Here is a 26,115-nt window from a genome sequence, read left to right as displayed (position 1 = left end):
TTAATTTCTTCTGCTATGGAACCCCTTTCCCCATCCTAAAGGCTGACATGGAACTAGGTGACCTGGCCCCAGCAACAGCAGTATAATGCCTCTTGGCCTGCTCTGCCATTACCCCCCAGTTGCTTTGCGGGACCCCAGTGATCTATTGCTGAACCTCAGGGTTTTGTGGAACACAATTTTAAAACCACTGGGATGGAGGTTTAGCCTGAGGTGGCCACCATAACTCAGTGGTGGCCTTTCATTTGGAATGTGACCATATCAAACTCACCCAAACAAATCTCCCATGCTAATATATCACCAGGAATTGCAGCTGGTGGGCTTCTTACAGTACTGTTAATGTGGTCTTCTTGTGATACAGGTTAAACAGCCTCTATTTCTGCTTCCTTCATTAAATGTGTAGACTAGACATATTTAGACTGTTAATTTGTGCACCCTCTAAACTACAGAAGATGTGTCATGTGTGCCAATAGGTAATCTCACTTCTCATTTCCTAGCTTATTATTTTACAGGAACAAAGTAAATTTGGTCCTAAACATCACCAATTTGTAGACAAGATTTTATGAACCTTAAATCCAATGGAAACATTTCTATAAAGTTATATATATCCAGTTGAAACAGTTTAAGAACTCATCCCTATAACATCTGCATTGCTATTTCCAAAAAAAAGCCCTGAAAGAAACTGACTAGTCAATTTTCATTGTCCAAGTTGAGAAAAGTGCTACACAGACAGCATGGAGAATTAAGAGCAGGGCCTTCTCTTCACAAAAGCTGTAGAACATTACATATATAGTACTTCAAGAGATGAAATGCAACAGGCTCCCTATTGTGGATGCAATTATCCCAGAACAGCTTCTTTGATCTAGAAAGGAGAAGAAGCTATACTAGGTACAAGCAGCTTTATACAGATATAATTGCATCTATACTGGGGTTGTAGTAGTGTAACTATTTCAATAAGAAAATTACCTTCCATCTGAAATAATTATACTTGTACAAAAGGCTCCTTCTTTCATTTTATGAATTTTTAGTTTTAATACTACTACTCACTTGGGGAAGGACTTGTTAAAATAAATGTTTAAGAACTTGATGGACACACATGTTGCAATTTTCTGTTTCTTAATTTTGGCATTTAATTGCTCATTCTGTTTACACATAGACAGAAAAGATACATAGGCAATATAATCCCCACCTCACTGGGCTGTACATGACAGGGGGAGGACATACTTTTTCAAATTTACAGTTGTTATTGTTTGAATGGAAATTCTTTTCTGCCAAGATGGGAGTAACAGTAATGGCATGCTGCTTTCCACTCTGATGGCTTTATTTTCATAGCAGAAACAGAGGCAGTTATTTTTGAATGAAAGTTTAGAATTTGTAGAATGCAGCAAAAGTTGCTGAGACACTAAAAGTACACAATTCATTTTTTCTTAATTTAATATTAAGGATTTTTTTTTCCTGTGAGGCACTTGCAAGCTCCTTCATTCAGAGACAAGCAGTTTGAGAACAGCAGTTTCTGTACCCATCATCCTGGGTGAAGAGAACCTTCCAAGTTGTCACCGATAAGGCAGGGCTTCCATAGGTTGCTAAATATCCTACCACATACTTCACTGTGAAAGTCCAGATTGAATTCTTTACCACTTTAACTTTATGGCCTCTCTACATTACTGTTTTTGATTTTATACAATTTGATGGCCCGTTTCATTTTAACAAGGGTCACTGTATACCCCTATAATTCCTATTCAATCAGGATAACACATCATGTTTAATGCTTGCATTAAGCTTTAAGTAAGTTGGAGTATGGTCAGAGCAAATTTCAGTAAAGGGGAAAGTGACTTTATGAGACAAAGGCAGCTTGTAATTGCTCCTGTGTAGTTCTTATTTTCATCACACATTTCATATTGAAGACAGAACCCCCAAGCTGTGTCTATATAACTGGTTCAACCAGTACTTTTTCCTCCCAGTGTGCAATACTCCACATATTGCAGGTGCCAGTTTGAGTGCAAGTCATTTGGGCATTTCATTCCCTTGTTGAGACAGGCTTTGTATGATAAACACAAGCCTAGCTGATACCTAATTTGTCCATCATTTGTGCTATATGACAAGAGTTACTACATAGATAAAACTTTTTTTCTTTTCTTTTTTTTTTTTAATCTAGCCTTATGCTGGTATTACAGACCGATTTCAAATACAGTTGTACTTGTGTGGATGAGAATTTCTCCCATGGTGTCTAGCCACATTCACTGTTCTTCCTTAAAAATCAGTTATATGCAATATTACAAGTTCCAGCTGAGTTCTCTGAATGAGAAAAGCCAGTAGTCAGTATATGCAATAGTATCTCTCCCATTCTCAACTCATATAGCTGAATGATTTCATCAACTTATGGAAGTCACCTATGAGATAAATCATGTAGAGTGATGTCTGGTGCATTATTAGGAAAGTTTTCGGAAAGTTAGACACATCTAAAGATAGGATTTTTACATAGAGGGAAAGAAGTGCCATATAGTTTAGATGCACAACAGGGATGCATTTCTCCTCTACGCTTTGCAGCAGACTTGTGCAATTTGCAGACTCTTTCACCTGTAAAGTAGGTAAAACATTCACCTACCTCACAGGGAATTCTGGGGATAAATTCATTAATGCTTGTAATATTCTTTGAAACCCTTTGATAAAAGACTCAAATCAGGAGAGAGTATTATAATGAAACTGAGCCTGACAACTCACATTTGCAACCAGCAACAACTATATCCTCTCTCAAAGATTATCTTTATATGGTTTGAATGTGACTGTTCCCTTTTCCCAGCCATGCAATGGATCTTCATGTCACTGGGTATGAAAACTTCATGTTAACAATACTGATACAGAACACTTACCACAGCGACATGATCCCAGTTCCTGCTGTACTAGCTCCAGTTTTGTTTGGCACTGGAAGCACCTGCGTCTGCTCTTCTGTTTAGATCGACTGGTTTCCTCAGGCCTGTCATTACTGTCCTCCAGTAGTCGTGGCCGTTTCACAGGAGAAGCCTCACTCTCCGACTGTGAATCTGTCGTGTTCAGAACAAGCATTTGGGGAAAAATGTTAGCGTTCCCTTGTTGAGGCCCCACTCTGGATAGACTGAAGGCATAGATACTGCTTTCAGCTGGGGTCACTTGCAAAACTACACTCTTCCCACTCTATAGCATATCTACATGTTTTAATAGTCAAAACAGGCACCAAATGAGAGAAATTATGTTTGTCTCTTACATGGGATCTCTCCTGGCTCACAATACTGAATATGAAATGAACTGAATAACTCCTCCCGGCCATGTTTGGGTTGCACACAGATTCACAGGAAGCGCACACCATTCTAAACAATTGCAAGCTTCATTTTTCATCTTATTTAGTTTCTCCTACATGACTATTCCCCCTACACAAACTAACCGAACAAGGCTTCTGTTGAAAAACAAATGAAAGCAGGTTCAGCCTATTTCCTAGCTGGGTTGTAAAAGAGATTTTTTTTTTCTTTCTTTAAGGCACAGCACGCTAGCTGCAGTTCAGATAACTGAAGGCAGTGCATGAAAGCGCCATACTGTGCCTCCCTCTCTCTACAAGGATAACAATCTAAATGTAAATGATTATACACCAACAATATAAACTAAACCCAACATGTACGTGCATGCTACAGATGCAAAACACTCTTGGAAATGCTTTTTTAACCAGCCATAACACCGCTTGCATTAATAACCTTATTTTATATAAAATTTCCTTTTTATAAAGAAAATACTGTGAAAGGGAAAGACAGGAAAAACATACTTCTCAGAGGACACAAATCAGTAGATGCTGCATTTGGCAACATACTTACCCTAAGAATGAGAAACAAATTAACGTGCTGGACTGGGCTTGTTATTACACTTTGTTACTACTGTGATGGTGTAATAGAAAAGTGGAAGATAAACGACACTACTCTCAAAGTTGCTACCTTGAACACTCTTCACAAAACCACCTTTCAGAGTTTTATGTCAATGGAGGCATTCATTGCAGGTGAGATGGTATTTTCCAATGGAGAAAATGCTTGTTTGGGTCTGCAGTACAGAGAGAAAAGTGTGCTCCCAGGTTGTGTGCGGAAAGTACTCCTACCCCCTTGTTAGACTCAAGGCACCCCTCCATAACTTTTGTGAACTGAATAGCATGCCATTTCAAAAGCCAATTTTTTATTACAGTGCTTACCTCCTTGCAGAGGGGCCAGGCAGTGGGGGTTGGGGTGTAGCTAGGCAGGGACAGCCAAAGCCTGCTCTTATCTGTTTAACTCCTCATGCTTGGAATCATTATCATCTTATCCCCTAACATTTGCTTATCTCCTGCCACACCCTTTAAATAAACTTGCAGCACTTCCAGGTATCCTGGTTGCAAATGACTGTTCTGGCACATTAAACCTATCAGAAACCTAGATGCCTACCTTCATGCTTTTGGTAGGGTTGTCCACAGGCTGCCAGTTGGACACATGCAGGCTGGGAGGGGTTAACATGCAGCCCTAGGCTCTCACCTAGCCATTGCTGCCCCCATTGCTCCAGCTGCAGCAGCAACCAAGTCTTGGGGCTCCTCACCCACCCCTGGCTTCTACTTCCTACCCCCACCACAGGGGACAGGTGGAGCAGTGTGGCACAGCCTGTAGTGCAGGAGCAGCCCTCAGGTTAGAGGATCCAGGCCATGTATAGTGCAGCAGGTGAGCCTAGGGCCAAGGAGCTGAAGGTGAGGTAGAGGGGAGGGAGGAGGAGGAGTGGAAGGGGCCCAAACCATGCATACCCACTGGTGTAGATACTGCTGGTGCAGCTCCTGGGCATACAGTCCCCAGGCTCTTAGAAGCTGAAGTTGGACAACACTGCTTTAGGTATTTTGGAGGCTTTCAGGCCGGTATTTGCTCTGCTATCTGGCTCACCTCAGTCAGGAGAGACATGTTCTCTTTCCAATGCTGTCAGATGCGGGAGACTTGCTCCCAAACCCACAACAGAACCAAAATAATCTTTAGAACAGTGGCTCCTCTTCTTCTCCTTTCATTTTTGCAGCCACAATACTCCTTTCTACTCAACCTCCATCTTCAGGTATTCCAGCACAGGAAACAAAGCTCCCTTTTTCCTCAACAAGAAATATGTTACATGAGCAATATTTTGAGGAGCAAGCAGCTCTGGCTTAACAGGCATGGACATGTGGGATGGATAAATGCGTGCGCACACATTTATTCGTCAGTGCTGTAAACAATGGAAGACAATTCCAATCACTTCCTGGTAGGTATTGAAAATTGTTCTCTCCTGGGTACACTAGAAAGAACAGAAGTACCATACTAGGTGAGACCAATGGTCCAGCTAGCTCAGTATCCTATTTATGACAGTGGTAGTAGCAGGTGCTTTAGAGGAAAAGCATATGAACAGGGTACATCTATAGCGATCTATCCCGAATTATACTCCCTTCCTGGTATCCACCATCATTGGTTCAAAGAAGCCAGAGGATACATTCCTGACTGTTCTGTTTAATAGCTATTAATGAATCGATCATCCATGCATTTGTCTAGGAAGTTGTTTGCACTCCTATTTCAAAGAAAACCAGTTGTAATATTGTTGCAATAGACTGAAAGATGAGATCCACAAAAAGCTTGCCTTGTCTTAGTGAAACCAATTGAAAAAAAATGCATTCAGCAAACACTCCCTGATAGGACTCTGGCCTATCAAACAGCTTTAAAGTTTATTTTAAAGATCTGCTGTGTGTTTTACTATGATCTCTTTCACTCTGTGTTAACTGAATGAGTTGGAAAAGCAAGTTTCCACCAATATGAATTCAGTGGCCAAATTCAGTGCCCTCCACATAGCCCCAGTATATTTGGTTCTGTGCAAAAGCTGAGGAACAAAATCATCTCCCAGGCAACAGAGCTACACTGTAGGCCAAGCAAATCAGCTAAAAACACCCTCATTATTTTCCTATTGATTACTATCGATTCCTCTCCAGTCTTCTGTCTATCCAGGTCATGCCTTTTCCTTGCCAACTTTAGGTTGTTCTATTAAACCCTATGAACCCCGCCTCTAAAAAGCTCCATTGGCTTCTCCTTGCCCACCATATACAGTTTAAACTGACCTGCTCTTCTTGCCATCAAATGCATATGAAAACTATTTTCCCCACATGGCAAACTTGGTCTCATACTATTCTCCAAAAAAAGGCATTGATGAGAAACTTGTTTCCTTTTCTCACTAGTCTTTATACTTTCTCCCATGCTTACCCCTATATAGAACCTAAATATATCACCCTTTCAGAAAAAGTTCTCACGTCACGTTAATATCCTACATAAAGTTTTGCTATTTCTGAGAAGCTCACAACTGAAAGCATCACATTGTATCTAAAGTGGTTACTCCTGAGCGTCTAAATGCACCCATTGCCAGTCTTCTGGATTGGATTTGTAGGGCACTGTATACGATGCTGGGGATGGACACATGATAAGAAAGGGATTAGGGCTTGGGTAACCCTGAGCCTAGGAATTGTTCTCTCTCTGTATGCTCAGTTACAACAATGAAGCAGGCTGTCTATTAATGTAGATACGGAAGAGGAAGACACATTTGATGAATATTTGCAGTTATGGAACCACAAGTCCCAGATCATCTCAAACCAAATCCATTCAGCAGTGCAGGAATAGTTCCATGTGACAGTCCCTTTCAGCAGGCTACTAGAAGCCCAGACTCCAAAGCAGCAAACCTGTAACAGCTACAATGACCTCAAGTTCTCCTAAAAAAAAAAATCATGCTTGGCTAATTTCTAAAAGGCAACACACTTCATGTGCTAGCAGTCCATTGCACACGTGAACAGAGAAGCCCAGTTAATGCTATGCTCACCAAAGTCTACGGCAGTACACTTCACTGCTATAGATGGGGATAACAGGAACCACACCACCTGCCACGTATTCATCACTTTCAGTGATAGCTACACTGCTGTTTTAATATGGTTGCCTCATACACTTCTGTAGAGCTCACCAGCTATCTGGTTCCTCTCAGCAGGCAATTTGGCATTTTAGATTAAAGTGATGGAATGAATACTGGTCTCTTGGTTTATTACGAAGTCTGCATGAGGAATTCAAATGTGCGTCAGCCACTGTCTAATTAGTTAATGAAGCTATGTGCCATGGAGTTAGAGAAGCAGCCACCCAAGGTCAGGCTTGTAATCGTATAATTAACTAAATTCAAATATTTACACATTTCCTGTCCATTAGTAAATGGATAATCAAATATTCAGATAAGGTGATTAATATGGCAGAAAAGAAAGAAAATTTAGAAATAAAGACTCTTGGATGTGCACATCTCCCTGCCATGGATTAAACAACATTTGTTTGTTTGTTGTTTACTTAATTTTAGAGGACAGTAGTGAGTTTTTTAATTCTTTGTTTAGCATACCGAGCTAGGAGTATAAAAAACTGTACAAACATAAGCTAAGTATGACCACAAGCAATACAGCTAAGCATTGATAACTTCCTGATTCAACTCTGTGCTCATTTCCTCCTGATTGCCTTGCCTTCCAAAAGACTGAAGTAAAACATACACCTAAGCTTCACAGAGGGATGGAGTGCTGACAGGGAATGGAAGCAGTTTATATATGGTTTTACTGCTGGGACAGCAAAACTTTGGGACTGAATATGTTCATTATCATAATGAAGAACTTGCAGGATAAATCTGATTCAGCCACAAAAGCCAAGAGTAAATTTTCCTTGTTAGCAATTAAACAATCAGGAAGGGCTACCAAAAATGTGATGCCTTCCAGTGCGCTGAAATGCTCTCACAAAAGGAAGATGGTGTTTGACCTACAGATAAAGGTCACGTCTTTAATGTATTTTCACATACATTTTGGATGTTAGTGGTGCTCTTACCTCTGACTATATTCAACAGAAAAAGGCAGAAGAAAAATTTATTTAACTGCAGGCATCAAGAACACAAAAATTGTTTTCTCATAAAGGAAGAGCGAGGAAAACAAACAGAATCAAAGTGAACCGTCCACAAGACCTCCTAGGCACATCTCGCAGCCGGAAGAATGCACCACTCTGTCCCCCCACTTCTTCTGCCAACTACAATTCTAACGTTCACAGGTGGGAAATATGGATTTGTTAAATCTACATCCAAGGACACAGACTCTTCTAATTGTACCTTCTCTGTCAAACTCATATTTGAAAGCTAGAGAAGGATGGTAATTTAGGAGAGCAAGCTTTAAATTGGAAGCTTGAGTGGAACCAACAAATAGAACAATGTTCTTAGAAATTCTGTTTGGTCTCTGACAGAATCTCACATTTGTTCCTTACTGCCACTGTTCTTGTCTTCATTACTCATGCTCTCCCCCCATAATTTCCAAATAAATCGTGTCAGGACTGTCAGAGCTGAATCCCAAACTCTCTTAATCTCCTGCCACGGCAGTTTGCAGGCTGCACACACATGGCTTCACTAACAATCACTATGGCTTTTGCCTGACACTTCAGGAAGACTGTTAGCCCAGCAGAGATGTATTCTTAGAAAACATATAGGGGGTGGGAGAAAGGAAGGGAAAGGATCGGGAGAAGGAAGCCATTGTCCCTTACTACTTGTTTCCTAGAATCAGATGGATCTGTTTAATTTCTGGCTTGATGACAGCTTTTGAGGCACTCAAATCAGGTTTTTTTTTTGTTTTTTTTTAAGAACCCATCACACTCTGACAGATTGACATTTATGATCTCAACTGCCTGGGCAAACATCTGTAAGAGTAATAATTAATGAACCTTCACACATCACTGCCATCTCTCCTCTAACCATTTAAAAAGAAGTTTAAGCTGTTAAAACCTCTGTCCATAAAGATCCCAAAAACACAACCCATAACACAAGAGTCTGAGAGATCTCATGGGTGTTTTTTTTAAACTGATCTGTTTTTTGATGAGGGGTTATACAGTGTTCTGGTGTGCTGAATGACATATTGGGAACTTCTAAAAGGAAAACAGCCTCATTACCTAATTTTTACTATTGCATTCACTAAATTTCCCCCACCCAAAAATGTTTGTTGTTGTTGTTTTTTCCAAACAAAGCTAAAACAACTGAGTGTTCAAAACTGAATTTCCTTGTTTGTTGCTGCTGAAGAAGCAACATTTGGAGTTGAATTTTAAGGGACTGGGGCTGACAACAACTGTGGCTATTTTCTCCCTGTCTTCTACCCACATGGTACTGTGGCAATGAGAGCTTGTTTTAAAATTCTGGCATTACATTGTGGTAAGCGTTCCTTTAATCTACCTAGAAAATACATATTTTATTGTGCCAGAGTTTTAGACAATCTAAATAGTTACTTAATATTATTCAAATATATTTTTTCCTATGACTACATAAATGTGCATTCGGATCTTGCAGACCTTCACACTCCTCTTCACATGACATATTTCAAAGAGTGTTTATTAAAACCATTTTATATACAAACTCCATCATAAATCATTCTTAATCTATGACTTGTTGTATAATAGTAAATGTTGGCAAACCTGTTAGTAAAAAAAAGCCATTTTAATTTGTGGGTGAGCTTTTTATTTTCCCTTTCTTCTGACTTGCAACCCAAGGTAGGTTGTGCAAGAAGAAACTGTATAGTGTGTGGTTGCTCATGAAGTTAAGATACCCTAGATGCTCTTATACAAGTCTAAATCAATAAGCCAATTGTTCCGATAACAAAAGCAGTGCAGGTAAACATTTACATAATACAATTTAAAACAGCACAGGCATATTTAGTACAAGATATTGGCTTTGAGAACTAGTTTTGATTATAAAACTAAAAAGCTGCTGTAACTCGTGCACAAGGGACAGAATTAAGGTTATGTGCAAGAACCTAATTACTTCTAAGTGTTGAATTTTGAAATTAAAACATTCTCTCTGTTTCAAACAACGTTAACAACAAACAGAATAAATGGCACAGTGAAAAATAACAAATCATGAAGAATTATCTGGTTTAAGTAAAATACTATTTTTTTAGAGTATTTTTAAATGTTGATAATTCTTGTTACAATTATTCAACTAAAATAGGAAGGGATCTGGTTTAACACCCTGTGTCTGGCTCATCCTTAGCCTTCCTTTCCCATAACCACTTTCACTGAGGTCATGGCTCTCTCTAATTAATTTCCTAGACATCTTTACTTATAGACACAATTGATTTGATCAATGTACATGTTTAAATGCAGCCAACCACCTGTACTACATAATGCCTTTGATGGATTAATAGAGTGGATTTCAATTAGTTTAAGTATTTTACAAGGCAATAACCACTCAAATTGTTGCCAGGTGAAGAGAAACTGACCTTGTTTTTTTTACTTTAAAAAGACAGTCAGAATCACTCTGGTTCACTTCCCCAAACACCTGAGAGTGAGGAGATTTGTAAGCCTCCAGAGGCCAGAGTACCAGACCCATTTCTGAAGGTGGCAGAACATGGAAAGACTTCAAGTATTCAGTTTAGTACCCGTTGTCTGTTACATTTGTGGGTGTGCAATCTTGACTATACAAGGAACAGCTGCCAGCTGCAAATACTTGCATCTATCATAACCATCAGTGATTAACAGGCTCTGTGCTGAGCTTGTGATGAACCTTGATCATTTTGGGCAATTTATCCAATGTGAAGTTCCATGGTAATCCAGAGAGGAAGTTGGTACACTTGGGAAAGTGCAAGTTGGAGCACTTGGGAAATCTAATGCCAAGGGACTTTGCACTTAGATTATTAGCAAGCAGATGCATTTGAAGCAGCTATGCCAGTTTGTGACTTCTCATCAGCCTTTGGAAAAGTAGGACATATTTTTTTTCAAACTGATCTATTTGCTTTTTAACAACACATTAAATATGCTCATGAAAAATGACAAAAATAACCTTCAGACTGAAGATTAGACGTTTACTTTTTTCATTAACAAAAACAAATATTACAGCTCTCTTAAAAGTAAAGTTTTAAATAGACCAGATCACAAAATAGTTTATAAAACTTAATAAACCCTCCCTTTAAATGGAAGTTTTAGAGAAGGGGAACCACCAGAATCACAGGTGGTTCCAAATAGCTGGGACAGGACAAGCAAAACAGTGATCCATAACTACAAAAAGGGAAATATATAGTAAAAAAAAAAAAAAATGCCATTGAAGAAAGAGAGATGGATAGATACAAGATCAGTCAGACAGAATGGCAGAGAGTTTTGAAAAGCTTTTGAGTGCCATCAGATGCATCATTCACATCCCAGCCATCCACTTAAGTACCAGTCACTGTAAGATCCAAAGGCCTTCCTCATTGGGCTATAGAATCAAATTCCCTCTTGCTTACTTTCTCTCCAGCCCAATTATTCTTGCATTTCCACCTGCAAAGGGAAAGAACTGCCTCTACCCTGGTGATTGGAGCACTTTCCTGTGAGGTGGTGGATGTGGGTTTGAATCCTCTCAGGCTGAAAAGGGCCTCAAATTCAGGTCTCCTGGTCTCCCATTTATGGGGAAAAGTGCTCTAATGACATTGCTCATCTTATAAGGTAGTAGAATAAAGTAATAATGATCACTGAACTCAGTATAGTCTCTAGGTGTGCTCAAACCACCTCCATCAAATTAGGTCCCTGCATGGTGTAGGTGCAGGGACACAACTTTAACTGGGTAATTGTGCAATTAACTGGTTAATTGTGCAGTTACCTTAAGATCAGCTACACATGCAAAGCAGCTATCACACAATGAAAAGCTCCAACCAGCTATAAAGTCAGACCTCAAAAATGTGGACTAACTTTGTAGTGCATTGCTATTGAGCTTTAATTTGCATGTGTACCAGGGTTTCCCCTGTGGCTGGGAGCCCTGCCAGCTGCGGTGCACCTTGTCCAGTGCAAAACCTCTGAACCTTGAAGGGGGCGGGAAATCACAGCTGCCATGATCCCCAAGGCAAGGTGTGGGAAATCCCCGGCCCACATGGGGCTCTTTGTCCTTCTGTGCCACATGTACAGTCGGGACTGAGAACTGCCATAAGTGATGGAGCTCCTAGTCCCGGCTGCACTTCATGTGTAACTGACAACTGAAGTGAGGCACAACCGGGACCAGGAGCCCCATCAGTTGCAGGTTCTCTTGGTTCTGGCTGCATGTAGCCCTGCAGCTGGGAGCCCCCTCAAAGAGGGCTCCCAACCATGGGATCCTGCTTCTTGCCAGTACAGAGGAAGCCCAGGATGAGGCTCCCCTTACTTGGGCAATAAGGTCCGAATGGATATAATGTGCAGTCCCACAATCATGCCTCCTGCCATGCACATGTGCCATAAGGCAAGATTGTGTGGTTCACGAATTAGATCCAATTATGTTTCTACTTGCACATGTAGAGGGTATCTAAGAGGGTCTTTGGCAGGAAGCTGAGCTGAGTACATCTCAGTACCTGCCAACATGATAGCACTTCACTAATTGCACAGTAACTGACCTAACGGTGCCCAAGTAGATTTTCTAACAAAAAAATTGCTGTTTATATGGCCTTGCAGACACAGTTTTGTTGAACTGCTGTCCTGGACTTAGGGCCCTAAATTTCTCTTTGTCAATCTCACCTTGAATATATTTACTTATATGAACAAGATGGTATGTTATCATTCACTATTCACAGACACACAAAGAACAGTCAGCATACACCTAATTCTGCTGCTATTGAAGTCAATGGGAAAACTCCAGTATGTTGTGTAGTTCTCATACTGTACACATCAGAATGGAAAAGTTGGCTGCTGCATCATAAATCTGTATATAGACTTGAGAACATGTAAAGAGGCAACTCCTTTCAGTCCAATATACTGAATTGTGTGTGTAACCCATCCATGTCCTCACCAATCAGTAGGTGGCCAGTATGCAGGGAGCTAATTTTTCAGACTAATTATCAAAAAGAGGTTCTATGTATATACTACATGCTCTGGTATTTTAAGGGATTTTTTACTTAACAAGTTGAGGCTAAAAATAGATGCTTTTTTTTGTTGTAGCATCAACTGTGCTAGAAAGTGTCCCAGCAAAACTCATCTAACTGATAAGCAAAAATAGATGTTGTTGTTGTCCCACATGGTCAGACCCCTACTGCTCTTGGGGCTTCAGGGCCCTGCCCCTGTAGGACAACAGCCTCAGGTGCTCTGCCTTGACCTAGGGCACAGCAGCTTGAAAATATGGCTTGGGAATCCCCCATAGGGGGATTGCCACATTGCTACCTCCTGACCGAGAGTGCAGCCCCTGCAGGGAAATTCCTGGGGGATGTGTTGGCAAGTGCATAAGGATGGAACTCCCATGAGGCATTCCTTGCTTCATGCTTGCAGATCATGCCCCAAGTCAGGGCACAGCAGTCTGAGACATTCAATACATACAGGATCAGGCCCTTGAAGCCCTGGGAGGGCCTGCCTAGGGTGGCTGGAGATAGCAGGTAACTCTGGGCTGCCCATACTTTCCTGCCATAAAACAAACACATCTGCCACAAAAAAGCAAAGCAAATTTATAACGCCTATTGTCACAGCCACAATTTGGGGTATTTCAGTGTGACAAGGGGCATGAATGTCTGTTTGTTTGGGGTTTGTGCCACCATAAAAATGTTTATGGCAGAAGAAAGGCAATGTCCGTTTCCAGTCTGATTCTTCCTTCCCTACCACATTAAGATAACAAAGGATTTCCAAGTCCAAGCCACAAATGCAACAAAGCAAGAGCTGTGAAAAGCTCTTTTGATTGCTACCAAGGAAATTATGAAACACTTCAGTGGAGCCCCTTCAAAATACAGTTGTTGAAAATGTACAAAATGAGATTCTCTCTTCATGGGATGCTGTGCCTGCTTAACGTAAAGAAAAAAAAATATGAGCTCTTAATTTTGAAAAAAATTCTATTTAATGCATTTGAGAACAGAATCTGAAATTAAATGGATGGTTTATTTTCAAAGTGTTCGTTTCCTATTCAGTATCATCTTTAAATCAGTTTGTGTTGGGCTCATGTTCGTTTTGATATTTTCCTTAGTAAGAAGTGGCCTCCTTGCTGTGATATGCAGAGATGTTACTGTAGACCTTCTACTTACTGATGTCTTCAATAAAGCAGAAATCAAACTTCTTTTCTGAAAACCTGATAGTGTTTTGGAAAGGAGAAATGTGTTCTGTGGTACACGAGAAGATGATCAGGTCAGTGAAACTACAGTTCAGATTTTATTGTCTTTCATTCCTAGCTCTTTATTAAAAAAGTGTCCCATGGTCTTGGTTGCTCCCTTTGGACTAAACTTGATATACTAGCTTGTGGATGAGGGGTAGGTGAGGGGAAACTTATATATTGTAGATGCTTTTTTGTATAGCTTGCTTATTTGAAAATGGGACAATTTTTTAAGTCAGGCTGCATAGCACAGAGAAGGAAGCGTAAGGAGTCAAGCTTGAGGAATTGTGCATTTTATAATCGCATTAAAGAAACTTGAAAAACATAAGGCTCATATAACAACAACTACCTTCCAATTCTTTCCATTTGAGAGGCTAATAAGCCTAGAACTTCCATTAAACAGATCTGCAAGACTCAGATTGTACCTGAACATTTTGAAGCATCTCAGTGAAAATTAATTTCTAAATGGAAAATGGTAGAAAAGGTGTACTTGAATCTCTCTGCCGCTTTTTGGAATCATTGAGGTTAGAAGCCAAGGCCTGAGCCAAGAGTCAGATAAAACCTTTGGGAAGCTGTCCCTATATTGGAAATTACAGATTCCTAGGATTCGTTCCTATACTGTATACACTTTTAATTTAACCTGGTGCTAGAAGAAGCTAGAGATAAGTGGCAGCTTTTCCATGGTTTATGGGTAGTTATTTAATATTGAGCTGTTAAAAATAAGCTTAGTCACACTAAAATATCTCATTAAAAATAAAAAGAGCTATATTTTGATATATTTTCTTAAGTCAATAGGCAAGAGTGTTATCTTTCAGATCTGGACAGATAATCAACCTGCTACTTAACTGTGGCACTGTGAGGTAAAAATCAACAGAGTCCCTTCAGGCCGACAGAAGCAGAGTCCCTGGCAGATTTTTTTCAATCGGATATCACCCATATTCACCTTAACAATCTCACAGATTCTTTGCTGCATTCTTTATTTGCCCTGCTAAGGCAGGCAAGATAAATTAGCCCAATCTGAGGTAAAACAACCCCTAAGCTACCCCAATCTTGTTCTAATATATATTTTTAATACGTTTTGGAAAGGGGGTATAGGTGGGAAATGCATGACATGTAACTCTAATTCCCTTGTCCCTTGAATTAATGGAGCTGTGGTTTATTTAAAATTCTGAGCTGTGGTCCTGCAATTTGGGAATGGCTTTCTGCAAGTCTGTGGGTGGATACTGGTAATGAAACACAGAATTTAGAACAGTGGGGAGCATAAGGCCAAATAAAGCTTTTATAGCAGTATATTGCGTATTCTCTAAAAATAATTATATAGCTATAGTGGAAGGCTAGTTAGCTGAATCCAGAGAGAGACTGATTGTTCAGACATCTAATGACAAAACAATATTGCAAGGTTAAATGATTTGATTTTAACCATAAAAGTAAATTTACAGGGTAAAGCGTCCACTTCTCCTTTTAAATGGACCTAATGACCGCTTTTTTTGTCATGGCATAGCTTTAATATTAAGATGATGTCATATATGGAGTTTAAACTGAAAAAGGAGGTTTGGAAAACATTACAAATGTAATTATTAAATTAACTTGGATAAGAGTCTTTTTATGTGGAGTGAAGAAGGCCTGAGGGAGTATATATAAAAATAATGGGAAAATTGTAACGGAAAATTGAGCAAGCTGTTTTGTAAGGTATCTTTTAAATTTATCAGATCTTTATTAAATGACCCGGAAGGGGGAACACCTTGAAGACTGAAATATCTTTGTTTTGGCTTTAACAAATGCATATTTACCTTGCTCATACCCCTCCAGAATTCAGTTGCAAAAATCATTCTTTCAGTTTCCTACTCTGATCGTGGCATCCTGCTATTTGTATCCCTCCACTGGTTCCCCCTTCCCAATTGCGCACACTTGCTGTTTCCCATCTCATTCAAGGCCCCTCAGGTTATAATCCCACCCTACTTCTCTCACATTCAGTATCAAAAGGTCAACAACTTCCTCTGCTCAGCTCATGACACCTGCAACAAACCCATTCAGGCCACAGCTGGAGTACTGCGTCCAGTTCTGGGCGCCGCACTTCAGGAGGGATGTGGCCAGCATCGAGAGGGTCCAGAGGAGGCCACTCGCATGGTCAAGAGGCAGAGGGGCAGGCCCTACGAGGAGAGGCTACGGGACCTGAACCTGTTCAGCCTCCACAAGAGAAGGCTGAGAGGGGACCTGGTGGCCATCTACAAACTTACTAGGGGGGACCAGCGGGGAATGGGAGAGACCTTGTTCCCCTGAGCGCCTCCTGGAGTAACAAGGAATAACAGCCATAAGTTGTTAGAGAGTAGATTCAGACTAGACATCAGGAGGCACTACTTCACAGTCAGGGCGGCTAGGCTAGGATCTGGAGCCAACTTCCAAGGGAAGTGGTGATGGCTCCTACCCTGGGGGTCTTTAAGAGGAGGCTTGACGATTACCTAGCTGGGGTCATTTGAGCCCAGTTTTCTCTCCTGGCCAGGGCAGGGGGTTGGACTAGAAGATCTACAAGGTCCCTTCCGACCCTACATCTATAAATCTATGAATCAAATTCCCTTTTAAAACTTAAAATTGAAATGAGGCTGCTGGTACACCAATACCACTACCTACCATGCTGACCAGTACTGACACTGTTCTTTTGTCTTACACCAAGACTGTAAATACTTTGGAGGCAGGTACCATCTTTTTATTCTGTACACCTCCTAGCCCAATGGGGTCTTGATCCCTTGACTGTCACAGTAACACAAATAATGAACATGACATGAAAAGGAGTCTGAGCACAAAACTAGACAGAGGTACTGCAGACAAAGAAAGGGCACAGAAGAGGTAAACATGTGCAGAAAACCAAAAAAGGATTGCTGCAGTACAGAAGGAAAACCCCCACGAATCACATACCCACTGGTTATGACATATCACCCCTCCCTTGAACCTATACAGAAAATCCTCAAACAATTGCAACCCATACTAGAAGACAACCCAATTCTTAAAAGAGATCTTCCCAGAACCACCCATCCTAGCCTTCAAACAAGCACTGAACCTCACTAGCCTCATCAGCAGAAGCAAACTTCCTATGGCCCAAAACACACTGAATGGATCCAGACCATGCCAAGAAATGCAAAACCTGCCAACATATCTCCTCCACCCCCCCACAATTACTACACCCCACAACAGAGCCATCATCATTCCTTGATCCAACATCCACACCTCCAGAAATGTAATATCATCACATCCAACACACCAAATCCCTGATGGTACATACGTGGGAGAGACCAAACAACAACTGTGTGTCAGAATGAACGCACACCGAAAGTCTAGCAAAGACAAGAATACCCAATTACCGGTGGGGGCACATTTCTCACAAGACAACCACTCTCTCTCTCTCCAATCTCTCAGTTCTAATCCTCAAATGGAATTTACAAACCACTTTTCACAGATGAGCCTATAAACTTCATTTTACCAACCTCCTGGATACAAAAAATCATGAACTAAACATAGACATTAGATTTATGGCATATTATAACCTGCCTGACATCTGACTCCCCAAGGACTTCTTCACTATTTACCAGCTATATTCATTTCAATATTTCATATTCAACCAGCATTAACAAGCATAGGAAAACAGGACTGGAAGGGATCCCTGAGGTCTTTTGAGCCTAGTCCCCTGCTACTGCAGGCAACTATGTTAATACCATTTAGTACTTTGCTCCTAATGGAAGGCTGTTCTAGAATCTCACTGCTTTGATGGTTAAAAACCTAAATCGCCAACTAATACTTATTCATAGCCGGTGTGTACTCATTTGTGTTTGTGCCAATGCTATGTTGTAGCTTAAACAGTTCTTTAACCTCCCTGGGGTTTACTCCCTACTGATATAGTTATGGAGAACAATCATATGCCATTGCAGCTTTCAGTTTGCTAGATAGACTACGCAAGACAAGCTCTTTTAGTCTCTTCTTATGAGAACAGATTCTCCATTCCCCGGATTATCCTAGGTTTTGTCCATACAATAAAACTTACCAACTCCAGTGGGTATGGGTTTCCATAGGTAGGCTCTTTCCAGGTGTGATGCTTAGGACAGGCTAACTGGCACTGTCATTAGCAGTGATAAATCAGTTCACCCCAAGCACCACATGGATGTGGTTATGTTGTTTCCAGTTTAGGAGGCAGCCCACCCACATCAAAGAAGTGAACTTGAAGGTACCATTACCAAGGATGGTAGGTTTATTGCACAGATATAACCCAAGCAGCTTCTCTGTACCTACTCTAGCTTGAATTCACTTTTCATGAACATGGGTGCCCAGATGCACAATATTCTAGATATAGTTTCATACGGGCCTCACACAAGGACATTAATACCACCCCTTCTCATTTGAAAATACTTTGCAAGATGCATCTAAGAATCACATTTGCCTTCTTAAAAGCTATATCAGATGGGTGGCTCAGTTGTCCTATGGTCCACTTTTGCACCCAAATCTTTCTCCTCCACTGTAGTTAACAACTGAGGAACCCCCAGCTATAGCAGAAAAATCTTATTAATCCCTAGGTGTACGCCCTTGCATTCTGTGCTATTCAACTGCATCTGATTTCTATGACTCCAACGCACAAGATTATTCACTTCTTCCTATACTGTATTCTGATCTTCCTCCGTATTGATGCCACCTCAGGACTTGTATCATTAGAAGAGTCTATCAGCATATCACTTACTCTTTATGCCACGGTTATTTCTGAAAATATTTAATAAAATTGGTCCCAACACCATTCTCTGACAAACTCTATTAGTAGTCAGTTTCAAATCTAATGTGTTGTCATTTCTCCTCTGGACAGTCTGTTACCCACCAAACAATTCTTTTACTAAAGCCCACCTTCAGTAATAATTGCCTGTATGACACCAAAAGAAGTGCTTTACTGAAGTCCAACCGGGTTAAATTTAATGAACTTCCTCTGCATAAAAAATTATCTTTTTAAAAAAAGATACCAGGTTACTCTGACACTATCTGCCTTCAGTGAAGGCATATTGCATATCCTCCCTATTTACCTGTCTTTTAACTATCCTTTCCTTCATAGAATCATAGAAAGTTAAGGTTGGAAGGGACCTCAGGAGGTCATCTAGTTCAACTCCCTGGCTCAAAGCAGGACCATACCCAACTAGATCATCCCAGCCAAGGCTTTGTCTACCTGGGTCTTAAAAGCCACCAAGGATGGAGATCCACAACTTCCCTGGGTAACCTGTTCCAGTGCTTTACTACATTTCTAGTGAGAAAGTTTCTCCTAATATCTAACCTAAACTTCCCCTGCTGTAACTTGAGACCATTGCTCCTTGTTCTGTCATCTGCCACCACTGAGAACAGGTAGTTGAAGGCTGTTATTGAATCCCCATCAGTCTTCTCTTCTCCAAACTAGAATAAGCTCAGTTCCCTCAGCCTCTCCTTATAAATCATGTGCCCCAGCCCCCTCACCATTTTCACTGACTTCTGCTGGACTCTCACCAATTTGAACACATCCTTTCTGTAATGGGGGGCCTAAAACTGGACATAGCACTTCACCAGTGCTGAATAGAGGGGAAGAATCACTTCCCTCGATCTGCTGGCAAAGCTCCTACTAATGCAGCATTAGCCTTCTTGGCAACACGGGCACACTGTTGCCTCATATTGAGCTTACTGTCCACTGTAACTTCCAGGTGCTTTAAAAACTGTTTCTAAAGCCTTGCATACTATTGAGGTCAAACTTATGAGCCTACAACAAACTTGACAGATTTAAAGATTCTTATTACTGGATGTGCAAGTTCATGTGCAGTATCTTTAACCATCCTGCAACGCTTGACTTGAGCGCCCTGAGGTTTTTGAGTTTTGCTTCCACTTCAGATGTGATGGAAAATATGTAATTTCCATTTTTATTTCCTCATTTACATTAGCCATCCTGCCTTTGTTTCTATATTCAACATCATTACAAAGAAGTGGAGCAAAGCATTCATTTAATTTTGGGGTCATCACTACTATACATTTCATCTCAAGCCTCAACTCTTCCTACACTTCATAGTGACCTTACTGCTTTCCTTATTCTCTTCATGTTTATATAGCTAAAGAACTTTTGACTATTTGTTTTAAGGTGTTTTCCAAGGTCTAACTCAACCTGACCTATGGCAATTTCTCATTTTACCCCAGCACTTCCTAACCTTTAAGACATAGCTTTCTTTACCAATCAATTCCTTCCACTCCATGTAAGTTTTGTGTTCACTCTAAAATCATTCTGAAGTACTCGAAACTAACTCAGCTAAGTCTAAAATAGCATCCCATTTTGTTGATTCAATGACTATTTGTTGAAGAAATACGTCAACTATCACATCCAGAAATATCTGGGCCATGCTGATATTAATATTTGTTCTTGAACATTTACCTGAGAAGTCATTCAATTAAGTCTGAAACCTCTTCCCTTAAAGACTCTTCACCTCTACCTTTCTTGAGATACGTGTCCCAGACAAACCTGGACAAAGAAATTCTAAGTCACCTCTAGATTTAGGTACCTATGTTACTCAGTCAAGTTGGCTTCTCCAAATAATTAAATTGGTTTATTAAAGTTCGCCCTCTTGAAACTGAGAACCTTAGTTACAAACCCACTTTTGTTTACCCTTCTGCTGTCTAATTTGAACAGAATCAGCTCACTATCATGCTATTCAACGTTATTGTCTATGACCAGTTCTGCTATAATATCCTCACTACTAACTGCAGCCAAGTCTAAAATAGTATCATATCTTGTTGATTCAATGATTATTTGTTGAAGAAATATGTCAACTACCACATCCAGAAATAGGTGGGCCATACCATTATTAATGGCATTTGTTCTTCAATCTGTATCTAAGACGTTACAAGTCTCTCATAATGACATATCCTAGTAGCACATCTCTCTGAAACTTTAGAGATTTTATTTATATCCATATTCAAATCTAAACCTGGGGGTCAATACACTCCCAGCATTATTTTGCCATTCCTTCTCAAAGCAACTGACCCATATAGATTTGGCTTCATTCACATGTCATCTTCTTGCTTCTTTATATAGGCTGTTATATAATTAATGTCTACTGCTACCCTACCACATTTATCTTTATTTCTGCTGTTCCCCAACACCATATATTGTCAATATTTACATTCCAGTCATGATCATGATGGTTCCACCATATTTCTGTTACCCCTATAAAACCAATTTTATGTTCAAGTTCTTCAGACATTTCATTATTTCTCATTACCACACCCAGGTTCCTAGATGAGTAAAGCACAGTCCTTCCATAAATTAATATTATGGAGAAAATTAATTTGAAACAGATTTTTAGTGAGAATGAACCTATAATGCAACAGAGAAAATTATCTAGGAATGAGAGCAAACAACACAATTAGATGCGAGCCTGGTTCACAGATTTGTGCAATCATGGGATGGTGACTTGGTAGAAGGATGGGGACAGATTTCTCCATACATCATATAAGCATTTGCAATACTGTGGTCAATTCTGAGACTGCAAAAAAATGGAGATCCGCAAAAATAGATTACCATATTTAACTGAATTCACAACAAGATTTTCTCTCCCATTCCATATGGGGGAAAAATTCCCATTGTCTTAAATTTGAGTACAAGCAGGGGTGTGTGGGGGCGGGGTTGGCAACTAGAGGGTCAGAATCAGAACCCCAGCCGCCACCCCATCCCACCCTTCAGCCACAGCAATGGTGGTGGCAGCAGCAGCTCTGGAGCTAGGCCTAGGGCCCAGAGCTGCCATTACAACAACTGCTGCATGGTTAGGTGGGGGCTGCAGGCAATATGTGCTCTGTGCTCTCTGCCTGAGGCTGGAGTAGAGCCCCAGCTGGAGCTGGATTTGGAGCTGCAATGGGAAGGTAAGAGTTAGCATGTGGGTGGGAACGGATAAGGTGGTGTGGGGGGGCAGGCAGAAGGGGAGGTAACTGATGGCAGGGACAGGTGCCAGATGATGCAGGCATCATGCGGAGGGCCAGCATCAGGGGCACCAAGTGGGAGGTGCAGACACCAGGGAGACAGGTGGAGGGGGTGGGAGGAAGGTACAAGGCCTGCAGGCACTGGAGCAGGCGTGGGACTTGTAGGTACTGGGGTGGGGGGCATGGCAGGGGTCAGGCCACTTGACTCCCCCACTGCCTGCCCCACTGCAGTGGTGATGGGGGGAGGGTTAATATAAAGACAACCCTCCAAAATTTAGAGGAATGGAAAATTATAACATATTTATAAATATCTTCCCTGTCTAGAATCTAATTAGTGGCAGGGAGAGTCATCTTGGATTTGGGTAAATATAGTAATTGGAGGAAGCCTGATGAAGAACATCAAAAATATTAGGGATGAAGGAGTGCAGAATATATTTAGTTCTTTTAATCTTCACTCATAAAATATGTCAGTTGGCTAAGTGATAATTATGGGGGGTAGGGGGAGGGAGATAACCACCTACAATTATTTGAAGGATGCAAAGAGGAATTAGAGGTAATTGGTCATTAGGGAAAATATAAATATCAGGAAAAAAACTGCTCTATTAGAATGAGACATCATCTCCCAAGAGAACTTTTGGAAGCAACTACTCCATCACAGGGAAAGGTACCCCACAAAGCATATTGCAGGGGGCTGCAGAGGGTCAAACTACAGAATTCAAAAAGCTCCTCTCCATGAGCTTTAAAACTTTTTAACTTGCTGAACTTCCAACTTGATTTACAGGGTCTAAGGCTTTATCTGTATCAACAGAACCTACCAGCATACTCTAATTCAATCAATACAAATTCCTAACTAACAAATATAAACTGCTTTAAATTGCATTTATTTATTTATTTAAACAAAACAATGCATTACAATGGGCTAAAATTGTTGCTCAACACCCTTGCATGTCTATTGTTCAGAAAAAATATGCAATTACATTGGTGTTATTTGCAATGGTTCTATACAGCAATGCAGATTACAACAATATCCACCAAGCAGACAGGTAGTGTGCAGTAGGCATTACCATTATTTACTCAAATCTAAAGCTAGGCTTTTTCTCCCCATTCAGCATGTGGTGGGGGGGAGGGATTTTTGTCTTAAATTCACATAGGGGTCAGACAAGCAGCTGCTGCACTTCTAGACAGGGCCAGGTTGTCTCATATGGCAGGAAGGGGGTGCATGGAGCAGAGCAGAGAATGGGGGAAACACAGAGGTAGGGGCATGTTGTGTGGGTGGGAGCATGGGGTAAAGGGCAGCAGGGGGAGAATGTGTTGAGTGAGGGGAGTTCAGGGAAGCAGCGCAGGAAAGGGGACATGCAGTGCAGGGGGGAGAGTTTGGGAAAAGGGTGCACAGTGCTGTGGGAAGCATGGGGAAGAACAGCACAGTGTTTGGGAAGAGTATGAAGGAAGGGGAGTGTGGAGTGAGACCAGCACAGGGAAAAGGCACAACAAAGGGATGCATAGAGCAGGGGGGAGCACAGGGAGAGAGCAGGTGGAGCCAGAGGAGCGTGGGGAAGAGAAGCACAGACCAGCAGGGGGGCTACAATGGCTTCAGCCCCAAACCTGGCTTGGGCTGGAAGCTACAGCCAGAGCTGCTGCTGCCGCCTGGCCTAGCTGGATGTTTCGTACTTCCAGCAAAGACAAAGCAGTTGCAGAGATAAGCAGGGAGGAAACTGAGGGGAGGACATAACAGGCCCCAGAGAGGGACAACTGCTAGAGGGAGGAAGCAGTGGAAAGGGGCCAGGCAGCAAGGGGCATAAGTGGGGGGGGAGGACAAGGAATATGGGGCAGGCTGCCTGACCCCCTCCTCCCCCACTGCTGCTTTCCCTGTGGCAGTGGTAAGGGAGATGAATTTAAGGGTACCCTCCAATACCTAGATTCTAGACATGGAAAATTAAAACAAAATGTATACTTTTCTATGTCTAGAATCTAATAATGGGGGGGGGGGAGGGGGAGAGGTTATCTGAAATTCAAAGTAATCTTGATTTCAGGTAAATACAGTATTATAGCTCATCATGACTAGGTGGCAGAAAAACAAGTAATGACAGCCTGTCTTTTTTGAGCTTACAGCTGCTCTGGGCAAATGATACTAAATTAGCATAATTTACACTGGTGTCTGAACTATAGATTTTTGAGGGTGGTAACTTTACACCCTCAGATTTTAGGCACTTATACCTGTGTAAATGTGCCCGATGTCCATGCTCTCTATTTGAGTTTTGTACTGGTGTCTATACTGATTTTAGTTGCACCTGTGCAAGTTTAACAAGGCTTTGGATTCCAAGACAAATCTAAAATGCTTTATACCCTATTACTTCAAAATAGTTTGAAACTTCCAAGTCTAAGAAGGCAGAATTAGCTAGTGTTTTATATAAACACAGAATGAAAGGTAGGGAATCCTAGTTTCTGAACTTCAGTATTGGGTGAGTTATGCAAATTTAACATGGGGATAATGCTTCACCGACTTAAAAGGGTGTTGTGAAAATTAACGTAGTCAACATGTAAAATGTTGTATATACGTGCCAAATAACAAGGTGACATCTTTTCACAGTGAACTCCTGTGTTTTGTACCTGTAACTTTTTTTCCCTTAATGAGTAGCTTTGATGGCATGAGTAGAAAAGTTGGGATTATCAACCCATGATCTACAAACACTGTGTGTGAATATGCACATTGTAGGCATAGCTGTATGATATAGAAAGGAAGGAGAGCACCGAGAGGAAAGCTGATGATCTGCAGTGACTAATGTCTGTTACACTTTTCTAATATATACCCTCTTCATGAGTGAAAACCCATAAGCAGACAATCATTTGAAACCAAGCAACGAAAATTAAAAATAAAATAAAATAAATAACTCATACAAATACTGATTTTGAAAAGGCAGAGTTTACATTAATATTTCAGGTAAGGCAGATAAGAGATTTAAGTCCTCATATTGTAATAGCTCTTGAGGGTACAGGATATTCTGTATGCACTGTTGATTTTATTGAGTAAGGGACAGAGGAAGGCAGGCTGTTCCGACTTCATGCCACTGAATGCCTTTTCATTTCTAAATGTTGTATTTTTCACTGAACAAAAGAAAATGTCTGCTCAGAAGCAAACAGCATGAGTGATTAATATCTGAACTATCAAGGTTCTTGCAAACTTCTTTAGAATCAAGCTGGGAAAGGTTAATTTCAAAGCCATTGCGTCCTCTCTGACTTTTCTAAAGAACCATCACAAAAGTTTATGAGATTTCAGTGGAAGTGAATGATCAAAGATCAGCAATGCTTTTTTCCCCCCCTGAATATTGCCACATATCAGATACTTACAAGATTTTAAAGTGTCATCCAGGCATACCTGAAGTTTTGTTTCTATTACACAGCAGTAACTGCTCATGATCACCATAGCTGAGAATAATTTTTTTCTGCTTTCAGCATACAATCCTCCTCTTTGGGACTTAAAAAAACCCAAACTACTGGAAGTCAGAGCCATCATTTAGTCTAGGAAAGAATTCTGATGAACTATCAGACATGCTCAGTCACCATTCTTATTAAAGGGCAGTGGTTTTGCAATGAGTTTCCGTGCAGGTTAAAAATAAACAGGTGTATGCTTAAGGATACTGAAGCTAAATCCTATAACTGTGGCATTAGGCCTTTAAAGCTGTTTACAGACAAGCCTATTACAGTACTTATAATTAGGATATTAATCTACAATCATAAAACTTTTCAAAATGCTCCTAGACATCAACCTTGCAAACTAATGCAAAGTATGTGTGCAGCAAATACCAGACACCTTCTGGCAGGAAAGGAAACTGATCTGTCTATCCAGATAGATATGAGAGCATAGAACGGATAATACAACTCATCTCAGAAATAGGCAGCAAGATGAGGCAGTAAAAACCCATCAACATACATCATTTGATCATGGTACAGTGTCATCTCCCAGCCTCTATTAGCCCTTGCTGCATCAGTGCAAGTCCCAGACACTTTATCCTGTTTATAATTGCTGATGAGCGGTAATAAGGCCTCCATGCCTCAGCTCCTGTCTGTTCCACTTCAGTGCCCACCTATTAGGTA

The 26,115-nt window shown here is 40.8% G+C and overlaps 1 protein-coding gene across 3 annotated transcripts in view; it reads right to left on the bottom strand.

The window, feature by feature from the left end:
- The window catches only part of ZFAND3 (zinc finger AN1-type containing 3), a 269,631-nt gene that overhangs the window by 34,442 nt on the left and 209,074 nt on the right, over positions 1-26,115 (bottom strand). For all 3 annotated transcript variants that reach the window (XM_059716965.1, XM_059716951.1, XM_019483049.2), the window contains one exon: positions 2,868-3,038. In XM_059716965.1, coding sequence (XP_059572948.1) covers positions 2,868-3,038 — 171 coding nt within the window. The remainder of the gene's footprint in view (positions 1-2,867; positions 3,039-26,115) is intronic.

This window comes from Alligator mississippiensis, chromosome 1 (genome assembly GCF_030867095.1).
Source record: "Alligator mississippiensis isolate rAllMis1 chromosome 1, rAllMis1, whole genome shotgun sequence".
In the NCBI taxonomy this organism is placed as follows: domain Eukaryota; kingdom Metazoa; phylum Chordata; order Crocodylia; family Alligatoridae; genus Alligator; species Alligator mississippiensis.
Note: the sequence above shows the minus strand (reverse complement) of the source record. Positions and strands in the feature narration are given on the sequence as shown.